The sequence below is a fragment of the Octopus sinensis genome, linkage group LG10, assembly GCF_006345805.1.
Source record: "Octopus sinensis linkage group LG10, ASM634580v1, whole genome shotgun sequence".
Taxonomy (NCBI): domain Eukaryota; kingdom Metazoa; phylum Mollusca; class Cephalopoda; order Octopoda; family Octopodidae; genus Octopus; species Octopus sinensis.
Window position 1 is genome coordinate 27,564,767 of NC_043006.1, and position 23,504 is coordinate 27,588,270.

The window sequence follows — 23,504 nt, forward strand, 5'->3', positions numbered from 1 at the left end:
TTTGGTCGGCCCAAGGCTATAGTAGAAGACACTTGCCCAAGGTGCCACGCAATGGGAGTGAACCCGGAACCATGTGGTTGGTAAGCAAGCTACTTACCACACAGCCACTCCTGCGCCTATATACATTTATATATCATCTTTCTTTTCTGGCATAGATGTTTAAACAAGGGTCATGTTTTTTTCTCTCTCTCTCTTCTATCTTTTTCTTTTCAAAAAGAAAGTATTTTTTTCTCAGCATTCACTATTTTCCTCTTGTTCTGGTCTAACAACCCTTCATGTTTGTTTTCATTCGGTTTCATTGTATGTCTCAACTGTCATTTTCTTTTTCCCAACTTTGAGCCTCCATAAATCCTAAATTTTATTTTAGAATTTATGGGAGCAACTGTCATTAAAGACTCATATTGTTGTTGAATGCTTGAAATGAGGAGTAGACAGACAGCTGACAACTGATGAAGGGTCTTTTCTCTGTGTTAACTTGTCCTGTTTTCCATTTTTTCTCATTGTTTATGTATTTCACTTGTTTTCCCCTTGTCTTTTTTTTTTACATATTTCATGCAATTAGCACTGGTATACATATATACACATATCTATATATCTCTCTCTCTTTTACTCTTTTACTTGTTTCAGTCATTTGATTGTGGCCATGCTGGAGCACCGCCTTCTAGTCGAGTAAATCAACCCCAGGACTTATTCTTTGTAAGCCTAGTACTTATTCTATAAGTACTAGAGACAATGGAAAGTAAAGTAGGGTTACTGGAGATTGCCTAAGGGGTGTTCAGGATATGTACTGCATGGTTATTTAGGTTGCATTTAGATTTGTGGTAAAATTTGAACGTATGAAAAAAGCGGTGGTTGCATGTACCTAGGGCCTCATTATATTTATTTAGTAGTATTGAAGAGTTGTGTTTTAATATGTAGAATGCATCTTTTAGGCATAACTTACAGGCTGAGTGTTCACCCTGGTGTGGAAGCCGTGAATCTATTATAGACCATGACAAGATGTATGGAATATTTCTATTTTTGAGATGATGTATGTGACTGGAAAGTGTTGTAGATTTACTGTGTTACTCATATCTAAAAGAACTGAGATGCAGAGCATATCACTATTTGAAATTTATAGTTGACCCTATATAATATGGTTGTAGAACTGTTTAGCGTGTTGAGGACGGTGCATTTATAAATTACTAGCAGTATCGCCCGGCGTTGCTCAGGTTTGTAAGGGAAATAACTATAAAATAGCTAAAAAATGGAAAAAAATGATGGTAAATTTTTTTTGAGAGTAAAAAAAGGTGGAGTTGCGTCCCCTAGATAGTTTGCGGTTTGTGTTTCTGATTCTCGACCCCATGTCGAATTTATCGATTTTTTTCAGAACTGGGGGAACTTTTCAAAATTTTCGCTGCGTTAGTTTTGAATTATGACATTGGGCTATGTGTGTGTCGAGTTTCATCAGAATCGGTTGAAAGCCGTGGTCAGGGTGAGGGTACAAGCAAACAGACACACAGAAACACGCACAGACAAACTGCCGTTTATATAGAGAGAGATGCAAGAACTTCTACAATGGGTTTGTAGAGGGCAGATGGTCCCAGGGTGGAAGTTACATGATAGTTACAGGGTAACATATATATATATATATATATATATATATATACATGTATACAAAGTATGGGGGTTTAGTTCACAGGTGATCTAAACAGGTATGCTAGGTAAGTGCCATAATGGATTCAAAGTCTTACAGCTGTTTCTGGGATACCCCGAGTATGGGATATTCCATCATCAGAGACAAATCGGGAAAAATAGGGAAAATGAAAATGGTATATATTAATGAAATGACAACATAGAGGAAGGGAGTAAAGGAATAAGGAGATGAAGAGAGAGAAGAAAAAAGAAGCATAAAAGTTCATAGTTCAACTTTCCAATGTTGTGGAAAAAAGTGCATAAGTCCTTAGGTGCAATTCTACGAAGATCCATGTGGGTTAATATCCTGATATTGTAAACATCTAGAGAAAAAAAAGATGTGAACATATCAACGTTCAATAACAGAATGGTTGTGGAGATGGCTAATAAGTAGTAAGAGGAAAAAGAGTAAATAAATAAAAAGAGAGGTAAATAGAGTGAGGGAGAAAGTTAAGGATTGGCTTTAGGATAAAATAAGGTGTATAAGCATATGGTGTCTAAGAATATTGTGTACAGGGGTAGCCGAGAAGATTAGAGAGAGGATGAGGAGGTAGAGGAAGATAGCTTAAAAAAATAAACAAAATAGAGCAAAAATGAAAAGAATTTAAAGAGAGTAGTAGGTGTCGGTAGTAGTCTTCTTGTCTATAAGTGCTGGGGAGGAAATCTAGAAGTAAATACTTGTGTCCATTCTGGCTAAGGTCAGTGGCTGTAGAGTTATTTTTAGCAATGGGGTTATGGATGTATAGGTCATCAAGAATGGATGAGCTAGTTGAATGTTAAATTATTTATGAGTGGTAGTTAGATTAGATATTAGGGGATTTATTGGGTTAAGGTTTAAAAATAAATTAAGGATAAATTAAAGAATTAATATTTATCTCATAAAGTGATCAGATAAGGTAGATGGAGGAGATATAAGATATAAGGTAGATATGAGAGATAGAGAGATATAGGAGAAATAGAAGAGATATAGAGGGGTTTGTGTTAATGATCATAGGAGCCCGTGTTAGAAACCCTTGCTCAAGGTAACACACAATGACATGGAACCTAAAACTATGAGCTTACAAAGGAAATTTGTGGAACTTGCATTTAGATTTATAAAAGAATTTAAAAGTGCAGAAGAATTTGTGCTTAGATGTAATGAAGGCTTCATTGTGTTTATTAAGCAATTGTAGTGAGATATGGGTTAAAATTTTGAGGGCTTCTTTTAAGCAGAGTCTAGAAATGGAGTGTTGGCTCTAATACAGGATACCCGAGTCTATTATAGCCCAGGAAAGTTTATATTGTATTTTTCTATTAATTAGCTAGTGTACATGGTTGGCTAGTGATGTGGAATTGCTATTCTTTTTATATTTAACCCTTTAGCGTTCAAATTAATATGTCAGAAGTAATCCTTATTCATTTACATTTAAAAAAAATTATTTGATATCATCTTGTAGCTTCAAGATTTGAAAGATGTAATTGTTTATTTTTAGAATGACATTGCAGGGTAGGTGTGAGATGCTGGTTCTGGCCAGTTTGAGCATAAAATGAGTAGAATATTCGGGCCAGATATAGCCGGTTTAAACACTAAAGGGTTAAACAAGTTTAAATGTGCACAATATCTTTGTTTAAATTTTGTAGTAGACCCAATGTAGTAGCTATTGGAGTAATTTACTATGTTGTGAACAGTGCATTGGTATATGACGCTGAATCTTCTTCATTGGGCTTGCAGCAGGCAGTCTGTCCCAGATCTGCAGTTACAGTTAATTAGTTCTATGATGTTTAATTGGAGAGAGAGATGAAGTAGTGCTTGTAGTGTCTAAGGTAGAACTAGGTGAATCGATTGTGATATTGCTGTTATTACTGCTGTCATTTTTAGTATCAATATCAATGCTAGCATTACCATTTTAACCCATAACTCACCACAATTGCTTAATAAACACAGCAAAGCCTTCACTACGTGTAAGCACAAATTCTTCCACACTTTTAAATTCTTTCATAAGTCTAAATGCAAGTCCACACCCCAACTCACACACACACAAATTTCCTTTGTAAGCTCATAGTTTTAGGTTTCATGTTACTGTGTGTTGCCTTGAGCAAGGGTTTCTAACACAGGCTCACAATAACCAATGCCGTGTAAGTGAAATGAACAAACGGAAATTGTATGAAAGTACACCCCCCATGAATCTTTGATGTATATACACATGTATGCATGTATGTATGGTATTTATATATAAATATGAATGTATGCATGTATGTCTGTATGATGCATGAAAGTATGCGTGCATATATGTATGCATGAATTATGTATGTATACATGTATATATGAGTGTGTGTGTGTCTCTTCACGTGTGTGCACATTTGTGTGGACATTAGTATTTATTCCTTTGCATAACACCAATTAAGTAGTGCAGATGTCTTCACTAAAACATATGTTCTGGAACTTGGCAGCTTCAAACAGTGGCAAACAAGTGAAAGCACTTTATTTGGAAATAAAAAAAATTGCAGTAAAGTCTAAGAGAAAGTGCATCCTGCTGTAGAATACTGCCACAATAAGTCTTGTATAACATATACCAGCAAGGAAAACAAAATCAACACAGATACAATAACAAGAACAATATCAACAATTTGGTCACATTTCATGAGAGTATCTAGGTCAGCTTATGAACTTTTCAGCCGACTCTTGTGCGTGTGTGTGTGTATATATCTCTGTTTATTTTTTCATTCTTTTTTATGCGGTCTCTGTTTATTTTCTCTTATTCCTTTCTGTTGAAGAGCATAGGCTCAAAATGCAAAAGACTTTTAATTTTCCTGAGCATCAAACTAATACACTTGCTTGTTGCTCATACACCTGTCTTCATTTTTTGCTTTCTATAAATTTCAATATATATATATATATATATATTTGTAAAAAAGAAGTTTGAAAACGCCACTATATTAGATAAATTTTAATTTTCTTATGAATTTTACATGTTTCGGTTCTTGAAAAAACGAACTTTATCAAAAATATTATAAAAAGTGCAATAGAAAAGTTCATAATCGTTTCTTACTGGTCTCAATAGAATCTATGTGGTGGTGTTTTGTCGGTAGTTGGTATAATCGCTATATTACAGTTGAGTGTAGTGAAGAAGTTCATTATTGTTTCTTGCTGGCATCAAAAGGAACCTTTCTTTTGTTTCCTTGTGTTACAATGGAATGGTAGTAGCAGTAGTGATTGTTGGTCGTAGTAGTAATAACCGTGGTGGTGGTTGGGGTCGCAGTAGCTTATTGGTTGTGGCTGTCCTAGCAGCAGATGGCAGTAGCAGCAGTTACTGTTGGTCGTAATTTTGGCAACCTTGGTGGTGGTGGTTGGGGTTGTAGCAGTTAAGCTGTGGCCGTAGCAGCAGCAGCAGTAGAGGACTGTTGATCGTGGCAGCAATAGTAGTGACACTGTTCATTGGCACTGTTCACTGATGTCACATAATTCCAAACCAATCAAAACCAAACTTCAACGAATACAAGGAAAAGACCCTTTAAGAGAACCAACGAACCGGAATGATCTATAACTGTATCCTGCAAGGAAACCAACCAAGCAGAACGACAAGCTTGACCATGGAAGAAAAACGTCATCAATTTTTTAACGAATCAAAATCAGATTTGCTCGCAGAAAAAAATTTTTTATAAATTCATCTTTCCCTAAAACATACCACTGCAAGCGGAAGCGACTGTTTACAGATCTGAGAAACTGTAATTCCCCCCACCTCCACCCTTTTTTTACTATTTTAATTCTCACACTGTGGCCATAGCAGCAGCAGCAGTAGAGGACTGTTGATTGTAGCAGCAATAGTAGTGACCATGGTGGTTGTAGTAGTAGTGATAGTGGAAGCAGTTGTAGTGGTCGTGGTGGTTGTGGTAGAATTTCATTTTTCCTTTTTGGAAGACCAATGTTTTGTTGGCCCAGGGTGTTCAAACTTGGTCTAAATTTTTTGATGAAATAAAGTTCTTTATTTTGGCATTGGGTGAAGGTTATGCTGTCACTGAATTTGTAAAGTGGGTAAGTTGTAAATTTCCGTTTTTCATTTGAAGCACATCTATCTATGTGTCCGCTGACTGGTATTTTCCGGTATTCAGGGTTTCTAATTTGTGATTTATGCACCGCCATCCTGTTACGTAAGCTATTTTTTGTATGGCCTATATACTGCCTACTGCAACCTGCGCATGTTAAGACGTAAATTAAGTTTTCTGATGCACAGGTGAAGTTTGTTCTAATGGTGAACTGATGGCCTTGTTCTAGTATAAATTCTGAACCTTCTACCAAGATGACACAGATCCCGCAGTTGGGCTTTCCACATTTTCTAACTGCTGATTTTGTGGTTGATGTTGAGTGCAGTTTAGCTTGGGTTAAAATCCTTTTCAGGGATTTTGGTTGCCATTTACTTTTAATGATGGTGTGTGTTTCGAGGATCCGGTTCATCTTTGGGTCTCCCTTTAGTAGGGCTGTGCTTTGTAGTACGGTGCTGAAGGCCTCATTGTTAAGTGGGTTGTGTGTAGAGATGTAGGGAAGGGTTTTTAATTTTTCTTTCTTTTTTGGTTTTGTTTGTCTCAGGTCTTCTATACTTAATTTAAGTGCCCGTTGGATTGCACTGTCTATTAGGGGCAGTGGATAATTTCTATTTATGAGTATAGTTCTAAGTTCCTGGAGACGTATGTGTCGGGTGTTTGTGTCTGATATTATGGTGCAAATCCTTCTAGCTAAACAAAAAGGGAGATTTATTCTAGTGTGTCTTGGGTGGCATGAATCAAAGGGTAGGTACTGCTTGGAGTCTGTCGGTTTATAATAGATATCTGTCTCTATTTTGTTGCCGACTTTCTTAATGAGGATGTCTAAAAATGGTAATTCTTCTTCGTTATGATCCATCGTGAACTGTATATTATCATTTATACCATTTAATAGTATTTTAAATTCCTCAAGTTTCTCTATACTTTTATCCCAGAGGATAAAGCAGTCGTCGAGGTATCTTTTCCAGTTGTTCTGGATATAGGTGGAGAAGGTGTTTCCATATTTCTCGAGTGTTATCTGGTAGAGTATTTTCTCGAGGTATCCCATCACTAAGTTGGCAAAAGAAGGCGCAGTACGCGTGCCCATCGCTGTTCCCGATCTTTGTCTGTAGAAATTATTGTCAAAAATAAAGTAATTGTTTTCAAAAATAAATCTAAGTCCTTCTATTATAAGTTCTTTCTTTATGCGAGTTGGGAGTTCAAAGGAGTAGTTATTTAGCCAGAAAGTGATCGCTTCTATTCCTAGGGTGTGAGGGATGTTTGAATAAAGGTTAATTACGTCGAAGGATACTAGAAGGGTTTTCTCATTGACTGTTTTTGGGAGGTGGTTAAGCATGTCTATATCGTCTCTTACGTAGTTTTTGATGTGCTTTAGGAAAGGTTTAAGAAGTGTGTCTAAGAAATTGCTGAGGCAGTGAGTTTCACATGCTGGGCCTGCTATTATCGGTCTAAGTTTAAGATCATTTGGTGAAGGGATTTTGATGAGTATATCGGTAGATGTTTTGCATGTTTCACTAATTATTTGGCTTTTGTGGACTTTAGGGATATCGTAGAACAAACTTGATTTGCACTTAAAGTTAGTGATGTATTCGTACTCCTTGTCCATGAGTCCTTCTCGGTATGTGTTGATTAATGTCCTGAGGTTATACATTATTTTTGGCTGATTATACTGTTGGACCCTTTCATAATCTGTTTCATCTCTTAATAGGGATAGCACTAAATTTTTATAATCGTTTGTATTCATTAATACTACCGCGTTGCCCTTATCTGCCTCCTTAATTGTTATTGTTTTGTCTTCTCTTAGTTTGATGAGGTCGTTCCATTCTCTTTTGTTAAAGTTTTGGCTGTGTTTTTGTTTCTTGGTGAATTGAAAAGGGAAATTAGTTATGTAGTCACAATAGCGGTCTAAGACTTTATTCTTTCCCTTGGTAGGGGTGTAATTGCTGTTGTTTCTAGCTATTGATTCATCATCTATTTGTTTGCCATGAAATTCCTCGGTAAGTCTTAGTTTCCTACAAAATTCCAAAATATCATCTTTCATTTCATAGTAATTAGAACGTTGTGGGGTTGGTGTAAATTTAAGTCCTTTGGAGAGTATGCTTAATTCGTTAGGTGTAAGTTCTTTATTCGAGAGATTGATTATTTTAATTACCTGTGGTTTCCTTTGTTTGTCCTTTGCCATCGTGTGTCCCTGTTCCTGTGTGTTAGGTCTAAAAAATGGTTGGTGTAGTTATGTTGAAAAATACTGTTTATCTGTCTCCTGTTGTTATAATTTTCAGAGTGAGTTTGTGGGGCTCTGTTTTGTAATCTGGTGGGCAATGAGGAAACTAGGGATAGATGAATGGTTAGTGAGAGCTGTGCGGGCCATGTACAGGGACGCCGCTAGTAGGGTGAGGGTTGGAAATGTGTACAGTGAAGAATTCCGGGTAGAGGTAGGAGTCCACCAAGGCTCAGTACTCAGGCAATAACGGAGGAATTCAAGACAGGATGCCCTTGGGAGCTCCTCTATGCTGATGACCTTGCTCTAATTGCTGAGTCGCTATCAGAACTGGAGGAGAAGTTTCAGGAGTGGAAACAAGGATTAGAATCGAAGGGCCTCAGAGTCAATCTAGCTAAAACCAAAGTCGTAATCAGTAGGAAGGTAGACAAATCACAAACACCTTCAGGTAGATGGCCCTGCTCGATCTGTAGAAAAGGTGTAGGTAGAAACTCTATAAGATGCACCAAGTGTAAGCTATGGACACATAAGAGATGCAGCAATGTCAAAGGAAGGCTAACTAGGAAGATGGTTTTTGTATGTGGCAGATGCTCAGGAACAATAAACACTGAAAATGCTCTGAGACCAACTTCCGTCACTTTCCAGGGAGAAAAACTAGAAATAGTTGATAGTTTCCGTTACCTAGGTGACCAAGTCAGCAGCGGGGGCGGGTGTGCTGAAAGTGTAACTGCTAGAGTAAGAATAGCTTGGGCAAAGTTCAGAGAGCTCTTACCTCTACTGGTGACAAAAGGCCTCTCGCACAGAGTGAAAGGCAGACTGTATGATGCGTGTGTACGAACAGCCATGCTACATTGCAGTGAAACATGGGCCGTGACTGCTGAGGATATGCGTAAGCTCGCTAGAAATGAAGCCAGTATGCTCCGATGGATGTGTAATGCCGGTACTCACACTCGGCAGAGTGTAAGTACCTTGAGAGAAAAGCTGGACCTAAGAAGCATCAGTTGTGGTGTGCAAGAGAGACGTTTGCGCTGGTATGGTCATGTGGCGAGAATGGATGAAGATAGTTGTGTGAAAAAGTGCCACACCCTAGCGGTTGAGGGAACCTGTGGAAGAGGCAGACCCAGGAAAACCTGGGACGAGGTGGTGAAGCACGACCTTCGAACTTTAGGTCTCACTGAGGAAATGACTAGAGACCGAGACCTCTGGAAGTGTGCTGTGCGCGAGAAGACCCGGCAGGACAAGTGAGTCCATAACCCGTGGCCTTCTACATGGGATGGAGCCAGCCTACGTATGCATACCTTCCCTTCTTGGGACACAAAACTCTACTTGTGAAGACGTGATGAGGCAAGTGAGGATCAGAATCGAAATCGATCAATGGAAATTGTGGATGTGCTACCAGTGCCGGTGGCATGTCAAAACTCTGCTTGTGAAGACCCGTTGAGGCAAGTGACGATCAGAATCGAAATCGATCAATGGAAATCGATCAATGGAAATTGCAGATGTGTTACCAGTGCCGGTGGCATGTAAGAGAACTTTCCGTTTCGCGACCGTTGCCAGCACCGCCCCGTTTCGTGTCCGTTGCCAGCCTCGCCTGGCCCTCGTGCCGGTGGCACATAAAAAGCACCATCCGTTCGTGGCCGTTTGCCAGCTCTGTCTGGCACCAGTGCGGGTGGCACGTAAAAAGCACCCACTACACTCACGGAGTGGTTGGCGTTAGGAAGGGCATCCAGCCGTAGAAACACTGCCAGATTTGACTGGGCCTGATGAAGCCTTCTGGCTTCACAGACCCCAGTAGAACCGTCCAACCCATGCTAGCATGGAAAACGGACGCTAAACGATGATGATGATGATGATGATTGTGTTGGTAGTTGTTTCTTCCGTAGTGTATTTGTTGTTTGTTAGGTTTGTATGGTTGGTTCCTAGGGTAGATGTTTGGTGGTGGAGTCTTAGTTTGGTCATGTGGATTGTATTTCATAGAATTGTATGTTATAGCCCTTTGGTTCTCGAAATGGTGTGGTGGGCCCCTGTAAGTGTTTTGGGGTTGGTGAAGGTAGTGTGGAGTGCGTTTTAAATGTATTTTTCTGGTGTAGGGTGTGTTTGGATTTCTTGGTGGTTGTTCCGTTCTGTTGGTATTTGGTTTTGTTTTACTTAATTTTATGAAGGGGTTGTTGGATATGTGTTCATTTTTGAAGTTGGTTTCATAATACATACATACACACACAAACACAGAACATAAATATTTAGTTAACAACAATGAAGATGATGATGATGACAACAGAGCATTATCTTTATGAGCCTTCAACTCACCCCAAGAAAAACCGAACCCTATTAAAGTTAAAAAACAAGTGGACTAGTCATTGATGACCAAATATTGTCAATCTTCAAATGGGAAAACACCATCCACCAGACACTTGATCATGTGACGCTTCTCATAAATGATGTCATTCAATTTGTGTCTTGTTTCATCAAAAAGCATGCGCTGTTCCCTGTTTAATTGTGCAGGGGAGCCTAAATGAGAAAGAAAAACAATATATATACACATACATTTACATACATATATATATACACACACACACATACATACATATACACACACATGTATACATACATATTATGTATCTATAAAAGTGGGCTGAAAAGTTCATCGGCTGACTATGAAAGATTGCTGCTAGAGCTGTGAAACTTTGCCTGCATTAATTTCAACACTTCTTATTAATAAATGCATTGTTTCTTCTCCAGATAAACTGACATCTGACTGTTCAAAGAAAACTTCAAAAGTAATTAGTAGTGAGTTCTCTTGAAAATGGACAAAATTTGGCATCATTGTGTTATCAAGTACTCTCAGGACATTCATGCTGACATGGTTGCTACATTAGAGGATGACACTTCAGCTTCATCAACAGTGCAAAAGTGGGAAGCTGAGCTTAGGAGAGGAAAGAAAAGTCTTGAAGACGATTTAAGGTCTGGACATCATGCAACTGCCATCACCGAAGAAATCATTGGTTGTATTCACCATTTAGTGATGAATGACAGGTAACTGGCTATAAATCAAGTAGCCAATGCTATTAGCATATCCCACGAAATAGCTGAGAATATTCTGTACAATGAATTTGGCATGATGGTTTCTGCTCAGTGTGTGCCATGTCTCCTGACACCTGATCAAAAACACACCAAGCTTATCACATCATGGAAAAATCTGATATTGTTTGAGATAGATCTAGCTGGTTTCCTTGAATATTTCCTAACCCAGATGAGTGTTGGCTTCATCACTTTGAACCAGAGACAAAGAGACAATCCAAGCAATGGAAAACCCCTTTCTCACTTGTTCCAAAGAAGGCCAAGGTTGTTTCATCTGCAGGGAAGATGATGGCCTCAGATTTTTGGGATGCAAAAGGCATTGTGTTTATTGACTATCTTCAAAAGAGCCACATCATCAATAGAGAGTACTATGACAATTTGCTGAGGCAGTTAGTTACAAAAGGATATCAAGGCCAAATGCTCAGGAAAACTGATGAAGGTGGTCTTGTTTCATCAGGACAATGCTCCAGCACATGAGTTCTTGATTTCAATGGCTGCTGTGCATGACTGTGCCTTTGAACTGGTTGATCACCTTTCCCATTCTCCTGATTTGGCCCCATCTGACTATCATGAAAAAACACTTGACAGGGAACAAGTATTGCAGTTATGATGATATCATATCTGCTGTTAATGGCTTATTTTACCAACAGGATGAAAACATCTTCACCAATGGGATCCAATCACTGCAACACCAATGAAAACTGTGTGTAATCTACAAGGGGGACTATGTTTGAATAAAAAAACTCATTTGGTCACATTCCATGGAGTACCTTGGTTGGCCTATGGACTTTTCAGCTGACCCTTGTATTCACACACACACACACACACACACAGCATAAATATTTAATTTTAAGTTTCAATAATCAGGAAAATAACAATTAACACACAAGAACTTTTCCAAAATCATACAGGTCAATTTTTTACTTTTTACAATATTTCTGTTGAAATACACTGCCTTAGTTTCAAGTAATTTTGAAAATAATGACAAATTTAGTAAAATAACTTAATCATTATTAAGCTGGTTATTGGAACATAAATTAACATGAAATTTTAAATCACTTTTTATATCACTTTAAAATATGAAGTTTGTATCATTGAACTAAGGGGAAAATAATATTCTGCACTCTTGGATAATTTTCTATCTTATATTTGATAAGGGGGAAATCTTTCCTAAAATATAACAGAATCATTAAACAACCTATGCTGGGTGATAAAACATCTTGTCTTTTTTTTTGTTGGTATCACTGTACATATTTTGCCTAATTTCTCTCCTGCATTACTTTAGTCTTCTTAAAAATATTTATAACATTTACACATTGCAAATGCTTCAAGTAAACTGAAGTGGCCCAAGCATTACTGTTATTTTTACAGTTAGCAAACTACAACCATCCTTCTAGTATCCATAAAATACACTAGTCAGATACACTATGTATGGTGTAGGAGAAGTAGCAGTTGATCAACTGACTATATCCATTCCTCAAAAATTGTGGTCATGTGCCTAGGCTAAACGTTGACTATACCCCTTCCCACCAAAATTGTGATCATGTGCCCAGGCTACAAATCATTATCATTATTGGAGAAGCACTTTACTTTTACCGTCCCAGGGTTTGATAAAGCAAGCAAGTCAGAGTCAATCATATCAGCTAAACCTCTTCCTCAGCCAAGTATTATTGGCTCTACTGTCTAAGAAAAGAAGATATTGGATAATTTGGTCTTGTGTTCCTTGCACATAGGAAAAAGACAAGCTGGTCATGGCTAGAATGTTTCTGATCATAGGTCTGCTTGATCAGAATTGACCAAGGCTTAAATAACAATAATATATATCCTCATGTCTATACTAAAAACAAATGCTCATGCAAATACTACTACTACTCCTGCTGTTGTTTAATACAGCAACGTCGCCAGGTAATGTAACATGCCAAGCTGTCCACAACTAAGATAATACTCTTCATTCAAATTTCAAGAATTCTGCAGAGGATTCTCACAGTTCTAAGCAATGCTGTTATCTTTCCAATCCAGTTTGTGAGCTTCGAACATAACGCCAGCTACAACACTCACCTTTTTCAATGGCCACAGTCATTTTACCTTCCACTTCAAACCATCATATCTGATCTGCATCATTCCTTTTCCCAACACGCTGTTAGTACCAGAACATGCAATATCTATGGTTAAAAAGAGGTTTTTCCCCCTCTTTATTAATATTTGGCTTTTCTTGTTCAATTTCATGATCGAACCTGGTGCAGCTCTCCGGCTCATCAACTCCAGTCAAACTGTCTAACCCATGCCAGCATGGAGAGCAGACATTAAATGATGATGATGATGATATTAAATTAAATGATGATGATGATATTGGCTCATTACATCTTCCTTAGCCAATGCCACCTTCCATAGGCTTCTGTATTCCTGCTCACATCCCTTGCAAACTACCCATACACCTTTTTTCCATTCCATTTTCTTTTATCTTCCTTACTCATTTCTCTTTGCACATCTCTGTCTCCATGCAAATATCTGTCCTGAGTATATCAGATATGATATTCTCACCTGAACCAGCAAGGCTTCTATGGTACTCTTCACATATCCCACTAAGCTATTTTCTTCAGAGCATATACAACTTTCATGGCTGATTAGCCTACATACACCTTTCTGTCTGATTAGATACAGCCTGTCAGCATTGCTCTTCAGGTGGAATGCTCCATGCATTGTAAGTAGTTTTCTCAATTTTTGGTATAACTTCTGAATCTCCTCTTCCCTCTAATTGATAATACTTGCAACATACTTCATTTATGCAATTGCCCACACATTGATTGCATGAAATTTATTTCTTCCATTCAGTTTTGACCACAATACTGGTTCAAGTCTTTGGAGATATTCTTGCAGAAAGATTTTCTTCATTTCTTTTTCCATCACTTTATTCATCTCCAATATGACCAAGTATTTATATAAATACCCAGGATCATCAAGCCTCTTCATGTTTTCTCCTGATGGTAATTCTTTACTTTCAAATCTGTTGATTTCCCTCACATTAGGAATATTACTCCACATTTTCGGGGATCAAATTCCATTCTGATGTCCTTGCTAAAGCAATAAACTGTGTTACTAAAGCTTCATACTTATCAAACAGCTTGATATCATACAGAAGTATGATTGATCTTTTGCTGTTTTTCTTTAAACTCATATCCAGATGTTACTTTCTTTGTAGCAATGTTAAAGGAGACACTCTGTCTCCTTGAAACACCTCCCTCTTGATTCTTGATATTCCTACATTGTCTGTATGATGTGAGCTTAGTTTTCTGAGATACTGTACCGTTTCTATTAAAAAAACTCCATGTGGTGTCATGTCATAAATCTTGCAGCAATCTATCCAGGTAATTACTAAACTTGTTTTCCTTTGCATACTATCTTTCATCACCATTTTATCTATAGTCTTCAGTTCCCCAGTAAATCCGTTTACAACCCTTCTACTATAAAGGGAAAATTCCATTATCATCAAGCAGTATATACATTTCATCAGCGATCATTCCAGTGACCAGCTTCAACATCAGCAGGAGGCATAATATGCATCTGTAATTATCCACAGCATATAATGGTTTGCTGTTTGCCAGACTCGTCTGGCACCTGTGCCGGTGGCACATAAAAAGCACCCACTACACTCACGGAGTGGTTGACGTTAGGAAGGGCATCCAGCCGTAGAAACATTGCCAGATAACTGGGCCTGGTGCAGCCTTCTGGCTTCCCAGACCCCAGTTGAACCGTCCAACCCATGCTAGCATGGAAAGCGGACGCTAAACGATGATGATGATAATGATTCCCTTTTAAAGCATCCTCCAAACACAGTATTGTTTATCCAGTAGTTATCCACTGAGGAATCTCTTCATTCCCATTGATCAGTGCATTAAGCTGTTCTGCTTTTCTTTTACAGCACCCTGCCAGCTTCTTTATCCAATACCTCTCAACACCATCGGGTCCAGCTGCTTTACTCATCTTCCCACATACTTCAGTTCTATATTTGAGAGATGAGGAATTATGTACATTATTTACATCTGATGGATATTTGTCCTCATCTTGCTTGTAAATAATTCCTACATACTTGTTGCACATTCTCTTTTCAATTCGAATTTCTTCCTGCACTAGACAAGAACTCCTTCAGATTTTGTTGCTACTCAGCCACAGCATTTTGCTGTTCTTCCTAACTCCATATCTTGCTCCAAAATATATGACTTCCTTCTGCTTCTGATATAACTCTTTTGTTTGTGAAATCCCCCGTTTATTTCTTGATAAAATTTCCTTCTCATTTTGGAGTAATCTATTTTGTTTCTACTGCTTCACTCTTTGATCAGGTCTTGTAATTTTCCCTCTTTTATCCAAAACATGCTGTTTCAGTTCTTCAATTACAAAATTCAGTCCTTTCCAGTCAACACCATACTGTTTTCTTCAGTATGTCATATTTATAACCTTTCCTAAGCTTACATTTTTCTCTTTCTTTTCATTACTGATACATCAGTTATATCTCCTTATATCCTTCAAGTATTTATTTTGTGTATTTCTTGTATTACTTGTTCTTTCATTGACTTTTATTTTTGAGTTTTCCACAGCAACACTACTTGCTGCCTTGATAAAGCTATTGCTTTTTGTTATGTTGTGTGTTCTCATACTCCAAAATTTTGTTAACTGTCATTGTTTTTAGGTTCAATTTTCTCTAATCAGCATTTTTGAAATCCCATGCTCATTCTATATGTTGGGAATTTTACTAACTCAAACACCCTATTAATTATTATTTGATCAATCCTCATTCAGCACTCAACCAGTATCTGTATCATGTTGATCAAAGATACATTAATGTCATCAAAATTTCCATTTGCTACCATTTTAGATCCATTACTTTGAACAGTATCATCCAGCTTCACTATTTCTACTTCATTCTGCTGTACCACATTTAATACTTTCATTTGTTTGTCTCTTGATGGCTTCAAGTTCAACCTCATGTAATTATCCATTCTTTCAAATTGCTCTTTCCTGGTTGCAAATCCTCTGCTCTGTAGTTTCAAACAGTCCTCTCCTTTTCCAATCACTGTACATTCTCGGTCAATAATCCCTTACTAGAACTCCATTTTCATCTACTGGGTTGCTCAAATAGTAGCACTCCATGACAACAGCATTTACCTGTTTACTGTACTTCTTTTCATAGTTAGCAGGAGCTGAATTATGACTGGGCCCACTCTGTACTATGAGGCTCTTGTTGAGCAAGGTACTTTCGCCTCTGGTCCCAATCCTATTTATGTCATTATTTGAATCATTATTTTGCAGCAGTTTATTAATGTGTTAGGTTTGTAAGGGTTTCCCTTCCCACAAGTATTTTTTTTTTGTGACACTACCAGCAAGAGAGCCAACAACCAAAGCTAAAGACCCTTCCTGGCAATGAGACACATCTTAACCTCATCAGATGCCAGCCCAGTACTTCTTGGCCATGGGGTATTGTTGTTGTTGTCATTATCAGAACCGTTAGAACATTGGATAATATGACTAGTGGTATTTCTTCTGATTCATTCATTCTGAGTTCAAACACTGCTGAGATCAACTTGACTTTTCATTCTTTTAGGGTCAACAAAATAAGTCACACTTGGGTCATTGTAATAGGCTCACTCCCTCCCTCTAAAATTGCTGGCCTTCTGCCAAAATTTAAAACCATTAGTATTACTCTTATTATTATTACGATCCACATATAGCTGTGTGATTAAGAAGTTAGGTTCACAATCAAGTTTCAGATTCAATTCCTTGGGCTAAGCATCTTCTACAGCTACTTCAGTTCTGCCTGCAGTGCAATTTGGTAGATGAACCTGTGTAGAAACCGATCATATAAAGAAAGCCTATCAAATACATATGTGTGTGTGTGTTTATATTTTAATATGTTGTGGTTTTGTATTGTACAGAGTTGTAAAATGAGTTGTGTCCCTTCATATATTGAATAATTGAAGTGATTTAACTATTCAATGAATTAAATACCAGATTAAAATAAATCCTGGTGGTAGGGAACAGTCCAATGACTGAAAGTAGTAAAAGACTATCAGTGCTCTTGCTGCTGACAGTTTCAGTTGGGTTGATTCAAAATCCTGGCTGCATGTTATACATATTAGCATAGAAAATCTAACACATCGTATTCTTGTTCTTTGCAAAACAATACTAATAGTGTTGCTGTTTTCAAAATTTTAGCACAATGCCAGCAATTTTAGCTAGAAGAGGTTGGTTGACTACATCAATCCCAGTACTTGAATGATACTTCATTTTATTGACCCCAAAAGAATGAAAGGCAAAGTTGATCTCAGCAGGATTTGAACGGAAAATATAAAGAGCAGAAGAAATGCTACTAAGTATTTTGTCTGGTATAATAACAATTCTCCCAGCTCTGCAAAGGTAACTGGTGATTAGGTGGGTACTTACTTTCTAAACAGAAACACCAATAATAAACAACCCAAGTGGAGCCAGAAAAGAGACTAGCAGGTTTAGGAAATTCTTCTGTTAGAAAGAGCAACGTTCCAAGGTATCCATAGGCATGATGGAAAATATCCTGAAATATATCAAATAGATAATAAATATATGTGCATGTTATGTGCGTGTGAGAGAACGACAAGGGGAAAATAGTCAAGTAAACCTTAGCATACTTGATGATGTATTAACGTCTAAAATCTTAAGTAATCAAAAATTACAGTGATGAGTGGAATTATCAAAATGATTAATTGTAGTTAAAAAGAAAGAGCAAGGAAGAAGGAAGACAACCCTAAATTTTTGACAAAAACAAATATGGAATGCAATGGGAGCGAATCTGGTGTTTAAGTGTGTGTGTGTGTGTGTGTGCATAGGGTGTATGTATACTTATATTTATGTATGTATGTATGTATGTATGTATGTATAACCTCTTAGCTTAGTTTTCCCTTGGGGCTGGTCAGATTGGAGCAATCTCAAGATTAATCAGCCGAAATTGCGAGGATGATCCAGTTCTTGACTGAAGATTAAAGGCTTTGAATGACCTGTCCGTGTTTTTTGTATCGTCTATCTGGATGTTTTGTTGTCCCTTTTTGTATCACTTAGTTGTCCGGATGTTTTGCATTCTTGTCCCATTTTGTATTTTTTTATATATATATATATATATATATATATATATATATATATATATATACGTATATATAAACAACTTATAAACAAGGGCAAAAGAAAAAAATTTCAATGCCAAATATGCTGAAATAGACTTAATCATCAATAACCATATAATTTATCACTATAAGCACATGTCTCAAAAGCAAGCCGATAGAAATTTCTAAAAAATTTCTGTTATTATCAGATTGGTCTCAATTTCTGAGTTAATTCATTTAGAATTTTCTTGTCATCAGCGATAAATATGATAAGAAAATAAATGAAATACTTACTTGTACCCATGGAAGAAGTAAACACTAAGTCATGAGCACACTTAAGTACCCCAAATATATCCAAAATAGAAATTCCACACCATACCTCGAGACACGTGTGATCGGACTGAAAATTCTCATAGAAAGAGTCCGGAAGTGAATAGTATTAAATTCACATCTAATATAGGATAAAATTTTCGAAAAAATTTTATCAATGGCCAGCATATTAAAAAAATACCATTAAAGGTTAAATTTATAAACAACTTATAAACAAGGGCACAAGAAAAAAATTTCAATGCCAAATATGCTGAAAGACTTAATCGTCAATAACTATATAATTTATCACTATAAGCACGCGTCTCAAAAGCAAGCTGACAGAAATTTCTAAAAAATCTGATGCCTCTTATATCCTATTTTCCTCTTAAATCTGTCATGCATGCACAGACATTACCCATCCAGTGGAGCATGCTAGCTTCATTTCTAAGCCTTCGCAAGTCCATGTTTCGCTGCCATGTAATATAGCTGACCATATACAGGCATCATACAACCTGCCTTTCACTCTCAATTACTAACAAAGGCAGAAGCTCTCTGAACTTTGCTCAGGCCATTCTTATTCTAGTAACTACACTTTCCAAACTTCCTCTACCACTGCTAACTTGGTCTCCTAGGTAACAGAAGCTATCAACTATTTCTAAAAATCCCACCAAGTATTTGAGGGAGCCTATTGTCTGTGCATTTTTAGCACTTACTGTACCTGCACATGTGCCATACACAAAGACTATATCCTCCGTTAACCTTCGTGTGATACCACTACACCTCTTATGTGTCCAAACCTTGCACTGGGTACAATGTATGGAGTTTCTACCAACAACCTTTTTACATATTGAACAGGGCCATCTCCCAGAAGGGACTTGTGATTTGTCTGTTTCCCTACTCACTAGGACTTTGGTTTGGTTTTTGCTAAATGAACTCTAAGGCTCTTAGATTCCAGACCTTGTTTCCACACTTAAAATTTTTTCTCTAGGTCAGGTAGTGATTCAGCTATAAAAACATGGTCATCAGCATAGAAGAACTCCCAGGGACAGCCGGTCTTGAATTGCCTGAGGACTAAGATAAACAGGAGTGGGTTGAGAACTGAGCCTTGATGAACTCCTACTTGTAAACTGAATTCATTGCTATACTCATTGCCAACCTTCACCTTACTGGCAGCATCAGTAAGGTGAAGATTAGATATTAACCATGTGTTAGAAAGGAAACATTTACACAGGAAATACAGTTATTTTACCTAATAACCTTTTGGTCACACTGCCAAGCAAGATGGTATTTAAAGACAGCATTCATTTGTTGTGATACTAAAAATACATAACTGGGATAGAAAATATCTTGTAAATTGATGGGATATGGATGAATTTGGGATATGGAAAGAAGGAGGTGATTGAATCTAATTTGAGTAGGATCTTTTAAAACTGATTCCTATATACACAACCTGTCTCTTTCAAAATTGTAGACTGTTTTGAAAAGTTTAGTAGAGCTTCCATGGCTCTAAGAAGTTTAAAGAATTCTCCTATTGCACTTTTGTTCTTTCTTTAAAGCTATTTCAACCAACTAAGAAGAATAGCGTCTACACTGCTTACACCAGTGGGGTGTTCATCCTAATGGTATTTAGCTATAAATTATAGCTAAGTGTATGGGATATTCAGTTGTGTTTTAGTTTATAAATATATAACAAACAAAAATAGAAGTGAATCAATGTAACCTGTATCCAATTATTAATGGTGACACATCGTGAATGTGGAGTTATTGGATAATGTTGGTACTGTTTTTCTTCTTTGTGTGTAAAAAGAAGGCATGTCAAAGTTATGAACTCTCTTTCAGTTATAAACAAGTTGTGCTGCCAATTGAGAAGGAGAAAATACCGTAGACAGTAAAAGATGAACCCATTATGTCGACCATATCGTATAAAGTAATTACGCGGCCAATCTGAAAAATGAAGAAATCAAGATAAGTCTTTTAAGAAATGCAAAATGGTTAATATTTTCCAGTATTTTGAACATTCTCTCTCTCTCTCTCTCTCTCTCTCTCTCTCTCTCCTCTCTCTCTCTCTCTCTCTCTCTCTCTCTCACTCACACAAACTCTCATAGATTTGAAAGGCTTGCACCACAGCATCTTAGTAGGAATAAATAGAGCCAAACAAGTTTTATTCTTCATTTGTCAATCTTTTGTCCTCTCTCTCTCTTTCCCTCTGTTGCTCATACATGCACATATACATGTCATTTTAATGTCAAATTCTCAGATTGGAAAGGCTTGCAACACAGTATCTTACTATACAGCAGTAACAAAATTCTTAGTGGGAATTTTCAAAGAAACTAAATCCTAAGAGGAATAAACAGAGCCAAACAAGTTTTATTCCTCATTTGTCAATCCTTCATCCAACAGGAAATAATGTTTGATAGCCAAACCATCAATTATTTCTTGTCTATGAATAAATTTAGTAACATTATTCAATGCAGATCAAAGTATCTTTTTATATTCAAAGTAGAAATGATTCTTTAACAGCATTAGTCATTAATGAGCAGTTTACAAAATTTACTTCAGGGGAAGATGAATTTAGGAAATGACATATAGTTTGGCTTGCCATATATCTCAGTTTAACTCAAATCAGCAAAGTTTGAGATTCTGTCCTGGTTTTTTCGAAATTTGGAAAAATTTTCTTTTATGATTTTTAACCTGCATTGATGACAAAGACACAATACCTTGATGTTAGTTAGTCTTTAATGTATGAAGAAAGGAGAGACCTGTGTATGTTTTCCTCTCTTTTCTAAATTGCAGTTCGGCAATAGAGACCGACAGAACAAGTACTAGGCTTACAAAGAATAAGTCCTGGGGTCAATTTGCTTGACTAAAAGCAGTGCTCTAGCATAGCCACAGTCAAATGACTGAAACAAGTAAGAGAGTAAAGAGTAATGTTTTGAGGCTTGAGGCTTTAGAAGAAGCTTCTCAAGAAACCACTTTCCAGTGGGACTGCAGCCAGGTAAGATAGCTGAGATCTTGACTGATGTTTTAATCTCAGTTACCATCAAACACATATTGGTGTCAAGACTTGTTGGATTTTGAGATAACTGTAATGTAAATTTTGTTGGCATGAAACAAAAAGGCAAGAACAACAGTTTTGCCCAATGTAAAACCAAACTTGGACAGCATCTTGTTGGCATTGGCTGTGGTTCACACATTGTGTACAATTTCCTCCAAACAGCTGTTGTTATATAACCATTTGATATTGAAGCATTTACAGTGAAAATTTTCAAGTTTTTCACATATACACAGTTCATGTATCACAGCTAAAGGAACTTTTTGGGAAATGATTTTTGAGGAATGTATTTATGGTTTGTTCGTGGGCTGGCCAGTATTACCTTTTTAACAAACAATTCACAGCCATAGTCTATAACAGCCATTTCATTCAATGGCAGTCAAAGAGAAGGATAATGCAAATGTAATAGGTATAAAACCAGAAATGTAAAACCTGATTACAAATACAGAAAAAGGAAGAAAAACTGTGAATCTGGACCTCAATATGCAAAGGCCTTGCTGTGAAAGCTTGAAGAAAAACAGGAAGACATTGGAAAAGAAAAGAAGATTAAAATTACTCAGATGGGTCTCAGTTTCAGTTCCTTTTATCTCAGTTTCCACTCCTATTGGCCCTGGTTTCAACTTTGAAGATTACAGCAAGCCTACATATACTTAACTTTCTTATAGGCATTAGTGACCTAACTGAAGCTAATTTCATTCTTCCGTGTTTTTTTACATTAACTGAATATTACTTTTAAAATATAAAAATGCTTTTCTGTTTCTTCTATTTTTCATGACAAACCAGATGGAAACTGCTGAGATTGGAAGTATGACAAAGTAAATCCATAACAGTGTATAGTTTTATTCCTCTCTGTTTTGAACTCAAGTTTTGCCAAGCTAACTTTGCTTTTTATCTTTTTAGGGTCAATAAAACAAGTACCAGAAATTATTGTGCTTAAAAACACAATGAAATGCTTGATACAGACTTGAACTCGATGCCATAGACACCCAAACATTTTATGTCTACATATCTCTATATGTTGTCTTTTTACAAATATATAGACTGAACTAAAGAGAGAGCTAAGAGTGTTTAGCAAGAATACAGCTGAGTGTCTGTGATAGATTACAACTCTCAAATATATTAATAGAAAATAAATAAATTTGTTAGCTTTCTCATTTGTTAAAGAAAATTTGGCAAAAATAAAACTTCAATGATATTGCTAAAAATATATACTGTTACTGACCTTGTGTTCTCCAGCCTGGTTCTTGTTGGGTTATTATTTTATGAAAAATCTTCAAATTAGATGAAATATTTTCTTTCTTTATATCTTCAAATCGGGGCAACCATTTCCATTTCGCAACTGAAACCTGACACAACAAATATTCAGAAAAAAAACTGTGAATTGGAAGTGTAGCAAAAATAATTTCAATGATTACTGACGTGGACTAAGTGATGAGTTTAACATGATGAGATTATTTAACCCTAATCAAACAAACTTGTGATCAAAGATGTTCTAGCCATAACCATATCATCTTTTTTCCCCTTATACATAGTGTATTTAGGACTACACTATCCAATGTATACTCGTTAAGTGATTCAGGTAGATTTAGCTGCTATTGTTAGCAGATCAAGAGACCATACCTATTTCTTTATTACCCACAAGCGGCTAAACATAGAGGGGACAAACAAGGACAGACATAAGTACTAAGTTGATTACATCGACCCCAGTGCGTAACGTGTATTTAATTTATCGACCCCGAAAGGATGAAAGGCAAAGTCGACCTCGGCGGAATTTGAACTCACAACGTAACGGCAGACGAAATATCGCTAAGCATTTCGCCCAGCATGCTAACGTTTTTGCTACCTCGCCGTCTTAAGAGACCATACCATGGTTCCTTCATATACAGTATATTGTTTTTGCAAGGCAAAAAGATTTTGTTTTAATACAATTTGTATGAGATTGTATGAGTAACATGGCCAGCAGCACTATCTCAATCAAATATAAGTGCAGTACTCTAATATAGTGCACATTTGCATTTTGTATACAATCAGC

General features: G+C 36.9%; 2 protein-coding genes across 4 annotated transcripts in view; both read right to left on the minus strand.

Moving 5' to 3' along the window:
* Positions 1-5,108: 5,108 nt before the first annotated feature.
* LOC118765009 lies at positions 5,109-23,319 on the minus strand. The gene is made up of 4 exons (XM_036506249.1): positions 23,305-23,319; positions 17,660-17,661; positions 6,743-7,999; positions 5,109-5,138 (listed from the first exon to the last, which is right to left on the minus strand). Exons 3-4 carry the CDS (start codon positions 7,871-7,873, stop codon positions 5,109-5,111), a joined length of 1,161 nt encoding a protein of 386 aa, XP_036362142.1. The 5' UTR covers positions 7,874-7,999; positions 17,660-17,661; positions 23,305-23,319.
* Positions 10,170-23,504, minus strand: part of LOC115216528 — a 30,730-nt gene continuing 17,395 nt past the window's right edge. For all 3 annotated transcript variants that reach the window (XM_029785981.2, XM_036506450.1, XM_036506449.1), the window contains exons 5-8: positions 22,695-22,818; positions 20,141-20,364; positions 17,423-17,549; positions 10,170-10,417 (exon numbers count right to left, since the gene is read on the minus strand). In XM_029785981.2, coding sequence (XP_029641841.1) covers positions 10,284-10,417; positions 17,423-17,549; positions 20,141-20,364; positions 22,695-22,818 — 609 coding nt within the window. In that variant the 3' untranslated portion in view covers positions 10,170-10,283. The remainder of the gene's footprint in view (positions 10,418-17,422; positions 17,550-20,140; positions 20,365-22,694; positions 22,819-23,504) is intronic.

Coding starts and splice junctions, on each gene's coding strand:
- LOC118765009 (XM_036506249.1), bottom strand. CDS start 7,873: ATGGCAAAGGACAAACAAAGGAAACCACAGGTAATTAAAATAATCAAT. Junction 5,139..6,742: donor CGCCTTCTTTTGCCAACTTA/GTGATGGGATAC, acceptor TATTCGTTGAAG/TTTGGTTTTGATTGGTTTGG.